This window comes from Nansenia antarctica, assembly GCF_963989245.1.
Source record: "Nansenia antarctica genome assembly, chromosome: 8".
Classification (NCBI taxonomy): domain Eukaryota; kingdom Metazoa; phylum Chordata; class Actinopteri; order Argentiniformes; family Microstomatidae; genus Nansenia; species Nansenia antarctica.
The window spans coordinates 36,782,067-36,797,045 of record NC_137678.1 but is presented as its reverse complement, the minus strand read 5'-3'; the positions used below and the strand labels follow the sequence as shown (position 1 = coordinate 36,797,045).

At 45.6% G+C, this 14,979-nt stretch overlaps 1 protein-coding gene across 1 annotated transcript; it reads left to right on the top strand.

Moving 5' to 3' along the window:
* The first annotated feature begins 1,330 nt into the window (after positions 1–1,330).
* On the top strand, positions 1,331–14,396 carry lsm8 (LSM8 homolog, U6 small nuclear RNA associated). Its single transcript, XM_080537581.1, has 4 exons — positions 1,331–1,467; positions 1,875–1,915; positions 2,606–2,733; positions 14,204–14,396. The coding sequence occupies exons 1-4, from the start codon at positions 1,437–1,439 to the stop codon at positions 14,292–14,294; spliced, it is 291 nt and encodes a 96-aa protein (XP_080393707.1). The 5' UTR covers positions 1,331–1,436; the 3' UTR covers positions 14,295–14,396.
* Positions 14,397–14,979: the final 583 nt, after the last annotated feature.

Genomic DNA, 14,979 nt, shown 5'->3' with positions numbered 1-14,979 from the left:
CACCTGTTTGTAGATCAGAGCCACACAGAATCCACTGAATTATGACTGTGCTAAATACCGTACATCTATATTATATTAGATGCATCATGTTTTCGCTCAAATCCACAGACCGAAGTTTGGTTTTCTGCTCTAGCGTGTGTGTGTGTGTGTGTGTGTGTGTGTGTGTGTATGTGTGTGTGTGTGTGTGTGTGTATGTGTGTGTGTGTGTGTGTGTGTGTGTGTGTGTGTGTGTGTGTGTGTGTGTCATACCTGTCAACCCTCCCGTTTTTCCCGGGATTCTCACGTATTTTACCTTTCTTTCCCGCTGTGCTCCCGTTTAGATATGTTCCCGTAAATCTCCCATATTTTTAACTTATAATATAATATAATTTAACACTTAATTGTTAGACGTTGGCGCATGCGCACAATCGTTATATCCATGTCGGAGTTGACTTGTTTCCTCTCGGGCTGCGTTCGTAATTTTGCTCTGAGAGCGCCGGAACGCACACTAGGTGCAACGTGATAAAGGGACCAAGTCATTTGATTGGACAAGAGGCATTCCATGAGTGGTGATCAGATTTTCAGAGCGTATTTACATACGCAGCCTTGGTTATCTCCGTTTTTAAATGATCGCTGGTAGCATTGCGCCGCTCTTTTCCCATTGACATCATGGTGTCAAGTAATGTATAAATAAATGTGCTGAATTTAGATGCCCTTTTGTGTTTTCATGTATATATATGCAGAGATGTTCAAAGTATTTTACTTTCAACCAGGTATCTGATTCTGATCACCTGTAGTCACTTACTTAATGTAGGAACTACTTAATTCTTGTTGCACTGAAGCAGGTGGTTGATTGACTGTGTCCCCTTGTCTAAATGTAAGGGGTCTCCTATGGTTGTCTAGTGGTGATGTTAGGACTGACTGTGTCCCCTTGTCTAAATGTAAGAGGTATCCTATGGTTGTCTAGTGGTGATGTTAGGATTGACTGTGTGTACCCTAGTCTAAATGTAAGAGGTATCCTATGGTTGTCTAGTGGTGATGTTAGGATTGACTGTGTGTACCCTTGTCTAAATGTAAGGGGTATCCTATGGTTGTCTAGTGGTGATGTTAGGATTGACTGTGTGTACCCTTGTCTAAATGTAAGGGGTATGGTTTGTGGACGGTGGGGGGAGGACGGCCCGGGGGCGTGCGGGGGATATCCCTTATCTTCGGGAAAATATCCCTTATTTTCAAATCCCAATGTTGACAGGGTTGTGTGTGTGTGTGTGTGTGTGTGTGTGTGTGTGTGTGTGTGCGCGCGCGCGCTTTAATAATATCGTCACTCCACGATTATCTAGTCTGGTCTGGCGCCGTCCGTTGTTCTTCCTGCACACCGATAGACAGATCCAGGATCCAGCAGCCTCGTCTCTGTCACACAAACAAACCCGGCGAATTTGAACGAATCTCTCTGTCCCACCATGTCGACTGCCCTGGAGAGCTACATAAACCGTATCCTTCTCACAACGACACGAACATGAAGTTGATCTACTGAGAGATGCTTCGTCTCAACCCTGTCATGTCCGTCTGAGCTAGCTAGCTAACCGGGCTACCTAGCATGGATTGTAGTAGCTTGGTAACCGGGCTACCTAGCTAGTGTTAGGTCTGGTTAACGTCCGCTAGTGTTAGGTCTGGTTAAGGTTAGGTCTGGTTAACGTCCGCTAGTGGTAGGTCTGGTTAAGATTAGCTCGGGTTAGCTCGGGTTAAGGTTAGCTCGGGTTAAGGTTAGCTCGGGTTAGGTCTAGCACATGTTGTATTCCTCAAGCTAGTCAGTGAGCAGCTAATGTTAACTAGTTATTTAAACTCCTCCTTACAGGTGCTTACTACCACAGTTTTCTCCTTGACAGTTTGTGGTTAAGGTACCGTGGCCATCATCACCTCCGACGGACGCATGATTGTGGTGAGTGAACGGCGTGTGACACCCTGCAGGACAGCTGTATAGCATTAGCTACATTAACCATAGTACTCGACATAGACAGGGTTAGAGTTAATAGAGCTGTGTACTAGGGTTAGGGCTGTGTGTTAGGGTTAGGGCTGTGTACTAGGGTTAGGGTTAATAGAGCTGTGTACTAGGGTTAGGGTTAATAGAGCTGTGTACTAGAGTTAGGGCTGTGTTAGGGTTAGGGCTGTGTACTAGGGTTAGGGTTAATAGAGCTGTGTACTAGAGTTAGGGCTGTATACTAGGGTTAGGGCTGTGTTAGGGTTAGGGCTGTGTACTAGGGTTAGGGTTAATAGAGCTGTGTACTAGAGTTAGGGCTGTATACTAGGGTTAGGGCTGTGTTAGGGTTAGGGCTGTGTACTAGGGTTAGGGTTAATAGAGCTGTGTACTAGAGTTAGGGCTGTATACTAGGGTTAGGGCTGTGTTAGGGTTAGGGCTGTGTACTAGGGTTAGAGTTAATAGAGCTGTATACTAGGGTTAGGGCTGTGTTAGGGTTAGGGCTGTGTACTAGGGTTAGGGTTAATAGAGCTGTGTACTAGAGTTAGGGCTGTGTGTTAGAGTTAGGGTTAATAGAGCTGTGTACTAGGGAGAGGGTACTACAGGCCTGTCACATGTCTGTGGGTATTTGTAACAGTGCATTTCTGTGTGTAGGGCACCCTGAAGGGGTTTGACCAGACCATAAACCTGATCTTGGATGAGAGCCATGAGCGTGTGTTCAGCTCGTCGCAGGGCGTGGAGCAGGTGGTCCTGGGCCTCTACATCGTGAGAGGAGACAATGTGTGAGTACTAACACTAGAGTGCAAAATAACAGCATCCACACACTCAAACACTGTGCAAAAACATTGTTTTATTGCAAGCTTTCGGTCATAGACCGTCTTCAGGCATAAAGCAGACAAATGAGGTATAAATGTGGTATAAAGGGTTCAAACTTGATTTAGCCAATGCACAACACCTGTGTCAAAAAATTTCACCTAGTGGCTAGCAGTGTTTCCTCCAGGAATTTTTACAATGGTGGCGGGTAGTGCTGACCGCGCGCTCGCGATTTTTTCGCGTGCACGCCTGGGTTTCCGTTAACCGGCAATTGCCGGTCTTTGTCCGGTAAAATTTGGTGAAGTCCGACAAATTGAAAAGTCGTCGGACATATTGTCCGGTGAAAATAATTCCCTTTGAATACAATTCGCTAAAGCTGGCTGGGTGCGTTCGTAAACACGCTCTGGAAATCCGATCAGCACTCGCGGAATGCCTCTCGTCCAATCGAACGACTCGGTCGCTCTGTGACATCGAAGCCAGCGTGCGCTCCGGCGCTCTCAGAGCGTGTTTACGAACGCACCCCTAGAAGTTTCCAGCCAGCTAGCTGAAGCTGCTACACACACCAGAGCCATGGCGACCGAACGGCAAGTTAAACAACATACTATAAAAGTGACATTGTTTTACTCATTACTCATACGTTTGTTGTCATTCGGCGGTGCTAATAGTCGCTTTCTTTTTTAATTTATTTAATTTATTTTATTTTAGCAGTTTCCCCGAAAGTTAAGTGTTTGTTTTTATATCACTATTTGCACTTCTGGTTAGATGCTAAACTGCATTTTGTTGTCTGGTACTTGTACTCTGCAATGACAATAAAGTTGAATCTCACCTAATCTAATCTAATCTAATCTAAAATAATCTAAAATAATCCCATCACTATTACTCCCTATTTTCATCAGTGTTTCAATCCTTGAATCTGTGATGGAAATCAAGCAAAGCCACTTCAAGTCTCCCCACCACTGACAGCGCTGGGTGTGCCTTTCCTTACACTCTCGGTTATTCCCTGTGGATTTAAAAAAACGGTGTTTTGGTTTCTATAATGTGGTCTATTCTCAGTGTTGACGAGCAACTCAGGGGGCTTTGAGATGGCTAACAGCTAATTAAAGGAGTAATTCCACTCAAAAGGGTAGAAGTAAGCTGACTGTCTGTCTGTCTGTCTGTCTATCTGTCTGTCTGTCTGCCTGTCTGTCTGTCTGTCTGTCTGTCTGTCTGTCTGTCTGTCTGTCTGTCTCTCTGTCAGTGTGCTGGACTACCTATGACTTCCATGGTACCTGGGAACGCGTTGTCGGAGAGAAACGCCCTCTGTACAAAGGACCTACTGACCAAAATCCCTGTTCCCCGTAGCCTACATGCTTGCACTGTTACTGTTCAATAAAATGTTATACATCTAGACATTGTGGTATTTCTTTATATACGTATCCCAGACTGCCTATCAATTGTTTCTCAATAAACAGTTATGTTCTTCCCATTGTCATACTCCCGAGCTAAACGAAATGCCTTCCCAACCAGCGAGACTTATAGAAATGACGTTGTTTTATTGATTTAAAAAAAAAAAAAGGGTAAAACTGTAAAGAGAAAATAGAAAACTCACATTAATCCCAAACAATTTAACAAACTTCAGTTAACGTAATGTGGAGTCCGTTCATTGATCGATGCTGTCTGTTCAGTTCCCAGTGAGGCGCCCGTTCAGCGCTGGACCCGTTCAGCGCTGGATTTGACGCATGGCATAGCGCGCATGCGTCAAATCATGTTATATTATTATATATTATATAGCTCGCATCTAATCGTATCGGATGAGAAATAGACATTAAATGGCATATATAGGCCGCTACACAACAGTAATCACCGCGACAAACATTAGATTTGGAGGAAAAAAATATATGATTTTGGAAAAAATTTTTTTTATTATATTTTAATATGATGACCGGAATATATCACGTTTGTCCGGTAAATCGAATTCTTCCCGGACACGATGTCCGACGGCAAATTTTTCTAACGGAAACCCTGGTGCACGCGCATGAAACGCGCACGCGGGCTCAAAACAACGACGTAATTTCAGCCAAAACTCGAGAATGGCCCAAAAAAATAAAATGTTTTCCTGTACTTCTCCCGTGTGTCTCTTATTGTCTGTGTCTGCATGTTTTTCCAGCATGTAATTCCGTTGTCAATAAAAACAAAAACACTGATCTGATGTTTTTTTTCACAACGTTATTACTTGTCACTTTAAGCCCAGGAGGGAGTTAGCGATTAGCGATGTTTAGCTTAGCTTAGTTTAACAGAAGTATCTTCACTTTTAACATGACTTCCCGTGGTCGTAGAGGGCTGGTCGACGGCTTAAAATGACCGTGTAGACCTGTAGACCTTATCCAGATATAGTCTTGTGTTTCTACCCCGGGCATAGCCGGTGTTATTCACGGACAAACACTCCTGTTAGAGTGGTTCTAGTACACTGGACATAGGTAACACATAGAGAGGCTTCTCCTCTCTCTCTCTCTCCATCCTACACTACACTACACTACGCATCCTATACTACACTACACTACGCTAGCTCGCGGTGTTCGGGTGACAGCCAGGGCGCGTTCGTAAATACGCTCTGGAAATCTGATCAGCACTCACGGAATGCCTCTTGTCCAATCAAATGACTTGGTCCCTTTATGACGTTGAACCCAGTGTGCGCTCCGGGGCTCTCAGAGCGAATTTACGAACGCAGCCTCAAGTTCAATACTCGCGACACACACGGACTGGTCCAGTTTCAGCGCTTGTGGGTGTGTCTAGCGCTGTGAAGGTCTGAAAAGCGGCCTAAATCTTTTTTTTTTTTTTGGGTTGAGAAATCTGAATGGTGGCGGAGGAAATTCCATCGTGGCGGTCCGCCACGATGAAATGCATGTAGAGGAAACACTGGGCTAGGCATCAAAGCAATTGTAGTCGTAGATTTAGTGGACTACAAAAACAAGTGTTCATGAGACAGGAAACACCAAAATCAAATATTGATTAAATAGTGATAACACTAAATTACAAAATAATTATTATTAAATAATAACTATTATTTAAAAAAACGAACACTTAATATAGAGTTGGTCCCCCCTTTGCTGCTATAACAGCCTCCACTCTTCTGGGAAGGCTTTCCGCTAGCTTTTGGAACATGGCTATGGGGGGATTCACTCCCATTCAGCCACAAGAGCATTACTGAAGCCAGGCACTGATGTTGGGCGAGGAAGCCTGGCTCGCAGTCAGCCTTCATTTCATCCCAAAGGTGTTCGATGGGGTTAAGGTCAGGGCTCTGTGTGCAGGCCAGTCAAGTTGTTCCACACCAAACTCGGTAAACCATGTCATTATGGACCTCACTTTTTGACATTGTTGTCATGCGGAAACATGAAAGGGCCTTCCCCAAACTGTTGACACAAAGTTGGAAGCATACACTCTAGCTCTCACTAGGAATAAGTAGCAATTCAGTGTTTCCTCCAGGATTTTTCACATTAGTGGCGCAATATTTTTCGCGTGCACGCGCATGAAACGCGCACTGGCGCTCAAAACAAAGACGTAATTTCACCGAAAACTAGAGGGTGGCAACATTTTAAAAATTAAATTAAATAGTGGTTAAGCCATTAAAGCCGAACAGGTGATTTTATATAGAAGGTGATCAAATACCAAGATATCCTACAGCTGCAGCAGAACATGCGGAACGCGCATACGGCACTGAACGTATAGCCTACATGTGACTGACAGGCTAAGACACACACACACACACACAGAAAGATCATCAGCTCATCGAATATGAAGTACACGAGAGATAATCAGCTCATCGAATATGAAGTACAGTAGAGGTACAGTACAGGGTAGAAGTACAGACAGTAGAAGTACAGTAGAGTACACATGGAACCGGGAACGCGCATGAACAACATCCATAGAATATAAACTTGTGACTGACAGTCACATACACACACACACACACACACACAATGAAAGATCATCAGCTCATCAATATGAAGTAGGCCTACATGAGAGTACACGCACAAAACGGGCTAACGTTACTCATTAACTGTTTACACAAGTAAAATCACAGTGTGACACATATGGAGCATTCAGTAAACAACCAACAGCAAGGTAATGCATCAGCTGAGTTAAAGAAAACCAACTCTTACCTTTGATGACAGCGTTCTGTTCGTGGTGATTTTAGAGGCTATAGATTATTTTTTCCCTGCGCATATTGCCCTGTAATTAGACCACGCGACCACACCTTGTGTCTCTTATTGTCCAAATGTTCCCAGAATTTTAGCTGCATGTTTTTCCAGCATGTAAATCCGTTGTCAATAAAAATTTGACTCCCTTTCTTTTCCCCTGCCAATACTGTGTTGTTTATGACATTTACCAACGTTTATGCAATGAATAGTTGGAAGCTAGCGTTAGGTGCGAGGCTGCTCGGTTAACCCATTAGCGGGAACATTATTTGTTTCACAAAATAGGCTGATTTAGTTGACCATGAACATCAGAGACTACATTACGAATGTTCATTTAAAATACTCTATACTGAGCACTGGTATAAGAACATCAGTGTTTCCTCCAGGAATTTTTACAATGGTGGCGGGTAGCGTTGACCGCGCGTGCGCGATTTTTCCCGCGTGCACGCGCACGAAACGCGCACGCGCGCTCAAAACAACGACGTAATTTCAGCCAAAACTCGAGGATGGCCAAAAAAAATAAAATGTTTTCCCGTACTTCTCCCGTGTGTCTCTTATTGTCTGTGTCTGCATGTTTTTCCAGCATGTAATTCCGTTGTCAATAAAAAATTCGTCTCCCCTTCTTTTCATTATCATTATGGAGGCTTTATGGTTGTTGTAACTATTATGGGAAGCGGTTGACACAGTAGCCGCTTTTCGTGTACGCTGCAGTGGATCCCTTCACAACGCAGAAGAAAGAGGAGAGAGAAAACATTGTCAATGTGCAGGGAAGAATCATGTATCAGCAGGGTTCAACAGTAACGCTTGCCTGGGGCAAGTAAAAAAATTCGCCGGGTTTGTTCGCGCGAGCCCGAAGACGCTGCTGGATCCTGGATCTGTTTACCTGTGTGCAGGAAGAAAAACAGACGGAGCAGGCGCCAGACCAGACTAGATGATTGTGGAGTGAAGAGATTATTAAAGCGTACGCGATGCGACGGGTGATCGACAAGCACGTACACTTTCATAATATCTTCACTCCACGATCATCTAGTCTGGTCTGGCGCCTGCTCCGTGTTCTTCCTGCACACCGATGCACAGATCCAGGATCCAGCACCGTCGTCGCGCATATTGTAACATTTGAAGTAGTTTGTAGACTACACGCAGCCTAGATGTATTCGACCAATCACAAAACAGTTTTGCAAGCGCGTCGCTTCGCGCTTGTGGGTGTGTCTAGCGATGTGAAGGTCTGAAAAGCGGCCTACATTTTTTTTTTTTTTTTTTGAGAAATCTGAATGGTGGCGGAGGAAATTCCATCGTGGCGGCCCGCCACGATGAAATGCATGTAGAGGAAACACTGAACATGAACCAGAGAACAGCGGTAAATGCAATAACCCACAGTCGTCGCTGATGATGTTGCATTTTCGATTAGGATACGCTTACGGGATTAAAGGGACGGGCGCCGGGCGAAGAGAGAGAAAGGAGAGGGATTTCCTGAAATCTAAATGTCCCGCTAAATTCGGACCAATCACAAAACTGTTTTGCAAGCGTGTCGCCGACGAGCTTAATTGTAACATATTGTAACTTACTACACCCTAAATCGGAACAAAATGTAGGTCTGAAAGCGGCCTAAACTAGCTTCAATCTGCTTTTTTTCTGTTCTCCGGTCATAAAGTGGACTGAATCAATTAGTGGCAGAGAAAATTTATTTGTGGTGGCCCGCCACGAATCAATGCATATAGAGGAAACACTGCAATTGCAAACGCTATGAATGTCATCAATGCAAAGCTATTCACTCCAGTGTTAATAAAACGTCAGCTTGACCAACACATCCTTGGAAACGCAGTCGCTACACTACATTTGTTACTCAAATTGAGAATATTTGTTAAATATTCCATGATGTTTTGGAATGCATTAAAAATGACTATAATGCCATATTATACAGCAGTAGTAAATACAGCAAATACAATAGTACAAATATATGTTAATAATAATTTGTGGCCCTTTCCACCTGTTGTGGTTTAAATGTGGCCCTCTTGGCCTCTGAAGTTCTTCTTCTTCTTCTTCTTCTTTCGTGTAACGTCAGAGGTCCAACTCGGTGTCGCGTAGCCATGCCCGCATCTCTGGTTCCAGGTCGAAGAGGCTGGCTTCTGAGGGTGGTCTATATAAGGGGCAGATGGTGATTATGTGGTCGGCGGTCTGCTCTGGGTCACCGCACTCGCATGCCGCACTGTCCGCCAGGCCCCACGCCTTCATTGATGTTTTAAAGCGACCGACACCAGTTCGTAGACGGTTCAGTGTGGTCCATTGCCGGCGTGGTAGGTCGTCTCCTCCAATGGCGCCATCTCCTGGGTCCCAGATGTAGCGGTGGATTCGGGAGGGCCCGGCTGACTCCCACTCCTGCTTCCAAGCTGCTGCCAACCATGCATCTCTGGAGATGTCCTCAGAAGTGGAGTTGAGCATGGCTTGTGCTGCCTTGTTGTAAGGGTGGCGGGTCTTGAGTCGGCTTGGAGGTGCTGGTGTTATGGTGGTGTTGTGCAGGATGTGCCAGTCATGCTTTTGTGCCTTCCTGGCCAGGGCGAGGGTGGCAGCCTCCCGTCGGAGGCCGGTCGGTGCTATTCCTGCGAGGACTGGCAAGAGGGACACAGGGGTAGGCTTCAAGCATCCAGTTATTATTCTCAGGGAGGTATTGATAGCCACGTCGACCTTTCTCGCATGAGGGCTTCTGCTCCAGACTGGGGCGCAGTATTCCGCTGCAGAGAAGACCAGGGGCCGGATTCACCAAGCGTTTTTAAGAACAAATTTGTTCTTAAGAACAACATTTGTTCTTAAGACAAAACTTAAGAAGATTTGGTATTCACGAAGAAAATCTTATCTTAACTTTAGTTTTTTCTTAACTTTCTTCTTAAGATTTTTCCTAAGATAGAACTTAAGAACAAATGAGATTCTCCAAAACAAAGTTCTTAGATTTCTTCTCAAATTTCTTCTCAACTTTAAGAGAAGCTCTCACCTGTCTTAAAGCAGCTAAAGTGAAAGGGAAGTCTTACTTGAACAATTTTGTATTGCATTTATTTGATTTTTTGGGGGGGGATTTGGATTTATTTGATTTTATTAATATTTAGTTTAGCCCTAGACAATGTGTTAACACATGTTGTTAATTCAAGTTGGTCAGAGTATTTTTGTGTGAATGTAGCCTATCACATAAAGCATGTTTGAGATATAACTGAAATGGGCCTTTCAGCCTGTGTCACATGTAGGCATATTCCTAGATTACACCACATGTACCCAGAAAGTAAATCAAGGAGGCAGTTGTTGTATTTGATGTATACTACTTAATTAATCATTATGAACATGTTATTTAAGTAGGCCAAGTAACTGAAACAATGTCCTTACTATTATTTATTTTATATTCACATTTTAGATGGAAGTTCTTCATAAGTTCAAAAGAGAGAGAGAGAGAGCGAGAGAGACACACACAGGTGTAAAAATCACAGTTCAAAATCTAAGAAGTTCTTAAGTGAGAAAACTAAGAAGTTCTTAAGACATAGGACAATTCTTAAGAAAAAAATGGTGAATAGCGTTTAAGAACATTCTTAGGAACATCTTATCTTTTTTCTTAAGAATTGTCTTAAGAATTATCTTAAGAACACTTTGGTGAATCCGGCCCCAGGGCTTGGGTGGATATTCTTAGCGTCTTAGCGGAGGCTCCCCAGGTTGTACCAGCAAGGCGGCGGATCAGCGCGGCCCTGGATGTCACTTTGGCCTTGACTTCTTCCAGGTGTTGCTTGAAGGATAATGTCCGATCCAGGCGCACTCCAAGGTACTTCGGGGCTTGCTGGACCTCCAGACATTTGTTGTCAACACACACCTCAAGTTCCCTCCTGGCTTCTCTGGTGCTAAGGTGGTATGCCGCTGCGACTGTCTTTCCGACACTGAGTTGTAGACGCCACCTTCGAAGGTATGCTACCAGTGTGCCTATGTCTACGTTAAGACCCTCTTCCATCGCCTTCCACGTTGGTCGGCTCAGCATGATGGTAAGATCGTCTGCGTAGCCATACTTTCTAGATGCTGTATCAGGTAGGTCGTGGATGTAAATGTTGAACAGCATCGGCGAGAGAACAGACCCCTGCGGTACCCCGTTCCTCAGTCTTCTGAGCCTACTGCACTGGCCACTGCTGGTCTGTAAGATGAAGCTGCGGTTGGAAAGTGTCTCCATGATGAACTTCACCATGTGGCGGTCCGGTATTGTCCTCAGCAGCTTCAGGTGAAGTCCCCGGTGCCACACCGTGTCGTATGCAGCAGTCAGATCCAGGTACACTCCCCCAGCTTTCTCATTGTCCTGGAAGCTGTCCTCGATGTCCTGACAGAGTAGTGTTACCTGGTCTGCTGTTGATCTTCCACGACGGAAACCAGCTTGTTCCCGTGGGAGCTGTGAGTCCACCACTGGCTCGATGCGGCTATGGATCATCCTCTCCAAGATCTTAAATGGGACACAGAGCAACGAGATTGGTCTGTACGACTTGGGGTCTTCTGCAGGTTTATTTGGCTTTGGCAGAGCTATGACAGAGGCACGGCGCCAAGTCTTTGGGAGCTTTAATCTCCGGTAGCATGATGTATAGAAAGCACAGAGCCAGCCAGATGTTGTTGTGCTCTGGTGGATGACGAACTCCGGGTGGATGTTGTCACGGCCAGGGGATTTGCCTGGCTTGAGCTTGCTCATGGCCTCACTGAGTTCCTCTGCTGTGAATTCTCCCGAGAGGTTGGAATCGACACTGGCCGCTCCCGAGATGCAGGACACCTCACGCGATGTCAGTCGGGCAAAGTCTTTGTCAGCATCCGGGAAGCGGTTGTTCTTCAGGAGCTGGGATGCGATGGCATTTGCTGTGACTGGGCAGCTGTGGGGTGTTGTATTTCTGCCTGTGAGCTGGTTGATGGTCTGCCACGCCTTGCGACTAGAATGGGTGAAGTCGATTGATTCGACAACTTCTGTCCATCTGGCCCTGCGGGTGATATCCAGCTTCTGGAGCAGTGCTGCTGCAGTTACGTCCACCTCTTCTCTGGCACTAGCCCTCTGGTGGTCGCACAGAAGGCGCCTGCATTCCTCGTCCCAACCTGGGATGTAATTCCTGTTATAGCCACGTGGGATGGTCTTCTTTGCCGCACCCAGGAGGACCTGGCAGTAGGCTGCATAGGCCGTATCCAGATCGGCTGTGTCTGGGTCTGGCAGGCCAGCTGACGTTCTTTCAGTCTCCTCAGCATACGACTCCCAGTTGGCTTTTCGGAAGTTCCATCGCTTGACGGGTTTCCCTGGTACCGGTTCCACCAGTGATGGGACTTTAATGATGGATGGTCGGTGATGTGAGCGGGGAAACCTGTCCAGGACGCGTCTCTCCGGTTTCGGGTCGTTACTGTGGCAGATGGCAAAGGCCAGGTCCGGGTTGGTGGAGGTGTTCCAGCGTGCAGAGAAGAAGGTTGGAGGCTCCTTGGGGTCGTAAAGCAGTAGAGCATCAGTGTTGGAGGCCCATTCACTCAGCGTCACTCCATTAGGTGTTGTGTGGTTGTAACCCCAGTCTGTGTGCTGACAGTTGAAGTCACCTGCATAGATGGCGGGTGCAGTTATTGGTGGGAGTGACGTTGCAGACAGCTCCGATGGTGGGGGCTTGTATACGTTGACAACTGATGTTTCCTGGATTTTTGTAACCAGCCACCTGATGTTAGAGCCTGGTGGGGATTGGCTACTGGCTGTCCAGCTTATTTCAGTCCGGACGAACGTTGCCACACCGTGTTGCTTGCTGTAGATGGACCCAGCGAGATGGAACCCAGGGATCTTGAGGATGTTGTCGGATGTGCAGTGTGTCTCCTGCAGGAGCAGAACCGCTGCCCCGTTGGAATCAGCCAGGTGACGCAGGACTTCGAGTTTGGCGGTTGTTAGGCCCTCGACATTGAGTTGAAGCACTGACAGGCCTCGGTTTTCGACGGTGGGGATGACTGCCCGTCCGCCGGTCCTAAGCCTGCCAGCTCGGCAGGAAGTTGGAAGCCGGCCTCTGAAGTTGAGTACCCCCTGCTCTAGAATGTCATTGTATGCTGTAGCATTAAGATTTCCCTTCACTGGAACTAAGGGTGCCTAGCCCAAACTATGAAAAACAGCCCCAGACCATTATTCCTCCTGCACAAAACTTTACAGTTGGCACTATACATTGGGGCAGGTAGTGTTCTCCTAACATCTGCCAAAACCCAGACTCGTCCATCAGACTGTCAGATACTGAATCAGAATCGGAATCATAATTGCTTTTATTACATCAATGTACGGGTACACAACATTCTTGGGTTCAGTGTTCATTAGACTATTGGCTTTGCAGCAGAACAAAACAACAATCAACAATAGCAGCGATAGTTTCAATAGTAGCAGAATGCTGGAAGCGCAATGCTCCGCTCCAGAGGATGCATTTCCACTGCTCCAGAGTCCAGTGTGCTGTCCACCACTCTAGCTGTCCACCACTCTAGCTGTACACCACTCTAGCCCACGCTTTGCATTGGCGCATGGTGATGTTAGGCTTGTGTGCAGCTGCACGGCCATGGAAACCCATTTTTTTTATGAAGCTACAGACGAACAGTTCTTGTGCTGACATTGCTTCCAGAGGCAGTGTGGAACTCGGTAGTGAGTGTTGCAACTGACGACAGACGATCTTTACGAGCTACACGCTTCAGCACTCGGTGGCCCTTTTCTGCGAGCTGAGCTGTTGTTGCTCCTGGACCCTAACCCGTTTGTGACAGCTGCTGGTGAAAGGGGGAACAAGTCGGCAGCCGATTTAATGTTCAGACTTGTGTTTTGAAAAATGTAATTCAGCGTTGTTGAAAATCAATGGCACACTCGCTAGTCAACTAACACAGCTTATTTTGTGAGCCTTCTAACAATGCCTGCATTCGTAAATTCGCCGGAGCGCGCACTGGGTTCGACATCATAATGGAACCAAGTAATTTGATTGGACAAGGCTCTCCGAGCGAATTTACGAATGCAGCCAATGTAAAGTAGTGTTATAGTTAACTAGGTAGCAGTGGGGGGGCGAAGTAGCCAAACCCACTAATTAGAAGGGGTGTCAACATGCTTTTTGGCATTGTAGTGTATATTAAGGATAGGGTACCTATATTGAAGGTGTATGACCCTGACCCATCAGTTGAAGAAACGATCATCCATTTGATTTGATTGTTCCTGTTCTGTGTTCCAGAGCTGTGATTGGTTCATGTTGTGTGTTCCAGGGTTGTGATTGTTTCCTGTTGTGTGTTTCAGGGCTGTGATTGGAGAGATAGACGAGGAGACAGACTCTGCTCTGGACCTGGGGAACATCCGGGCCGAACCCCTCAACTCTGTAGTGCACTGACCCTTCCCCCCCTCCTCACCACCTAGCGTTAGGGTGTTACCATGGTGATGACATGTTTTGTGTGTGTTTATGTTTTTGTAATAAAGAGTGGAACTGTTTCTTTACTTAAAGATGTTTGTTATTTCCTGAGCTGGAAAGCTTTGGTTTGGTAACATTCAGTAGCAGGTTCTGTCTCTTTCTCTCACTGTGCGTGCGTGCGTACGTACGTAATAGTGGGCGTAATAAGTACTCAATAATATAATTCAATAATTTCCTTTGCAGCCATTCACATGACATTTTAGACCATACATTGGTATTAACTCACTAAAATTACACAGCTTACAAATTACAAGAAATTGTAATACTCCAATCCATAAAAAAGTGATGTGCAATAAAGGGGAATGACACAGGAAATAAGTATTAATAAGTATTATACACACTAACTGAGATGTATAATCTGGCATGATAATCATTTACATTTACATTTTTGGCATTTAGCAGACGCCTTATTCCAAAGCGACTTACAATCAATACATTTGAATACTAAGCATGTGAATCAGCAGTCCACCATTCGTTGCAGGAAGAGTACTCTAGCTCGGGCCCGGGGCCACTGATAGAAGGAAAAACCTTCTCCCTATTATCGCCTTCTACTAAAACTTTTTTTATTTTTTTATTACTGGAGAAACTCAGAAACAGTACAAGGGGG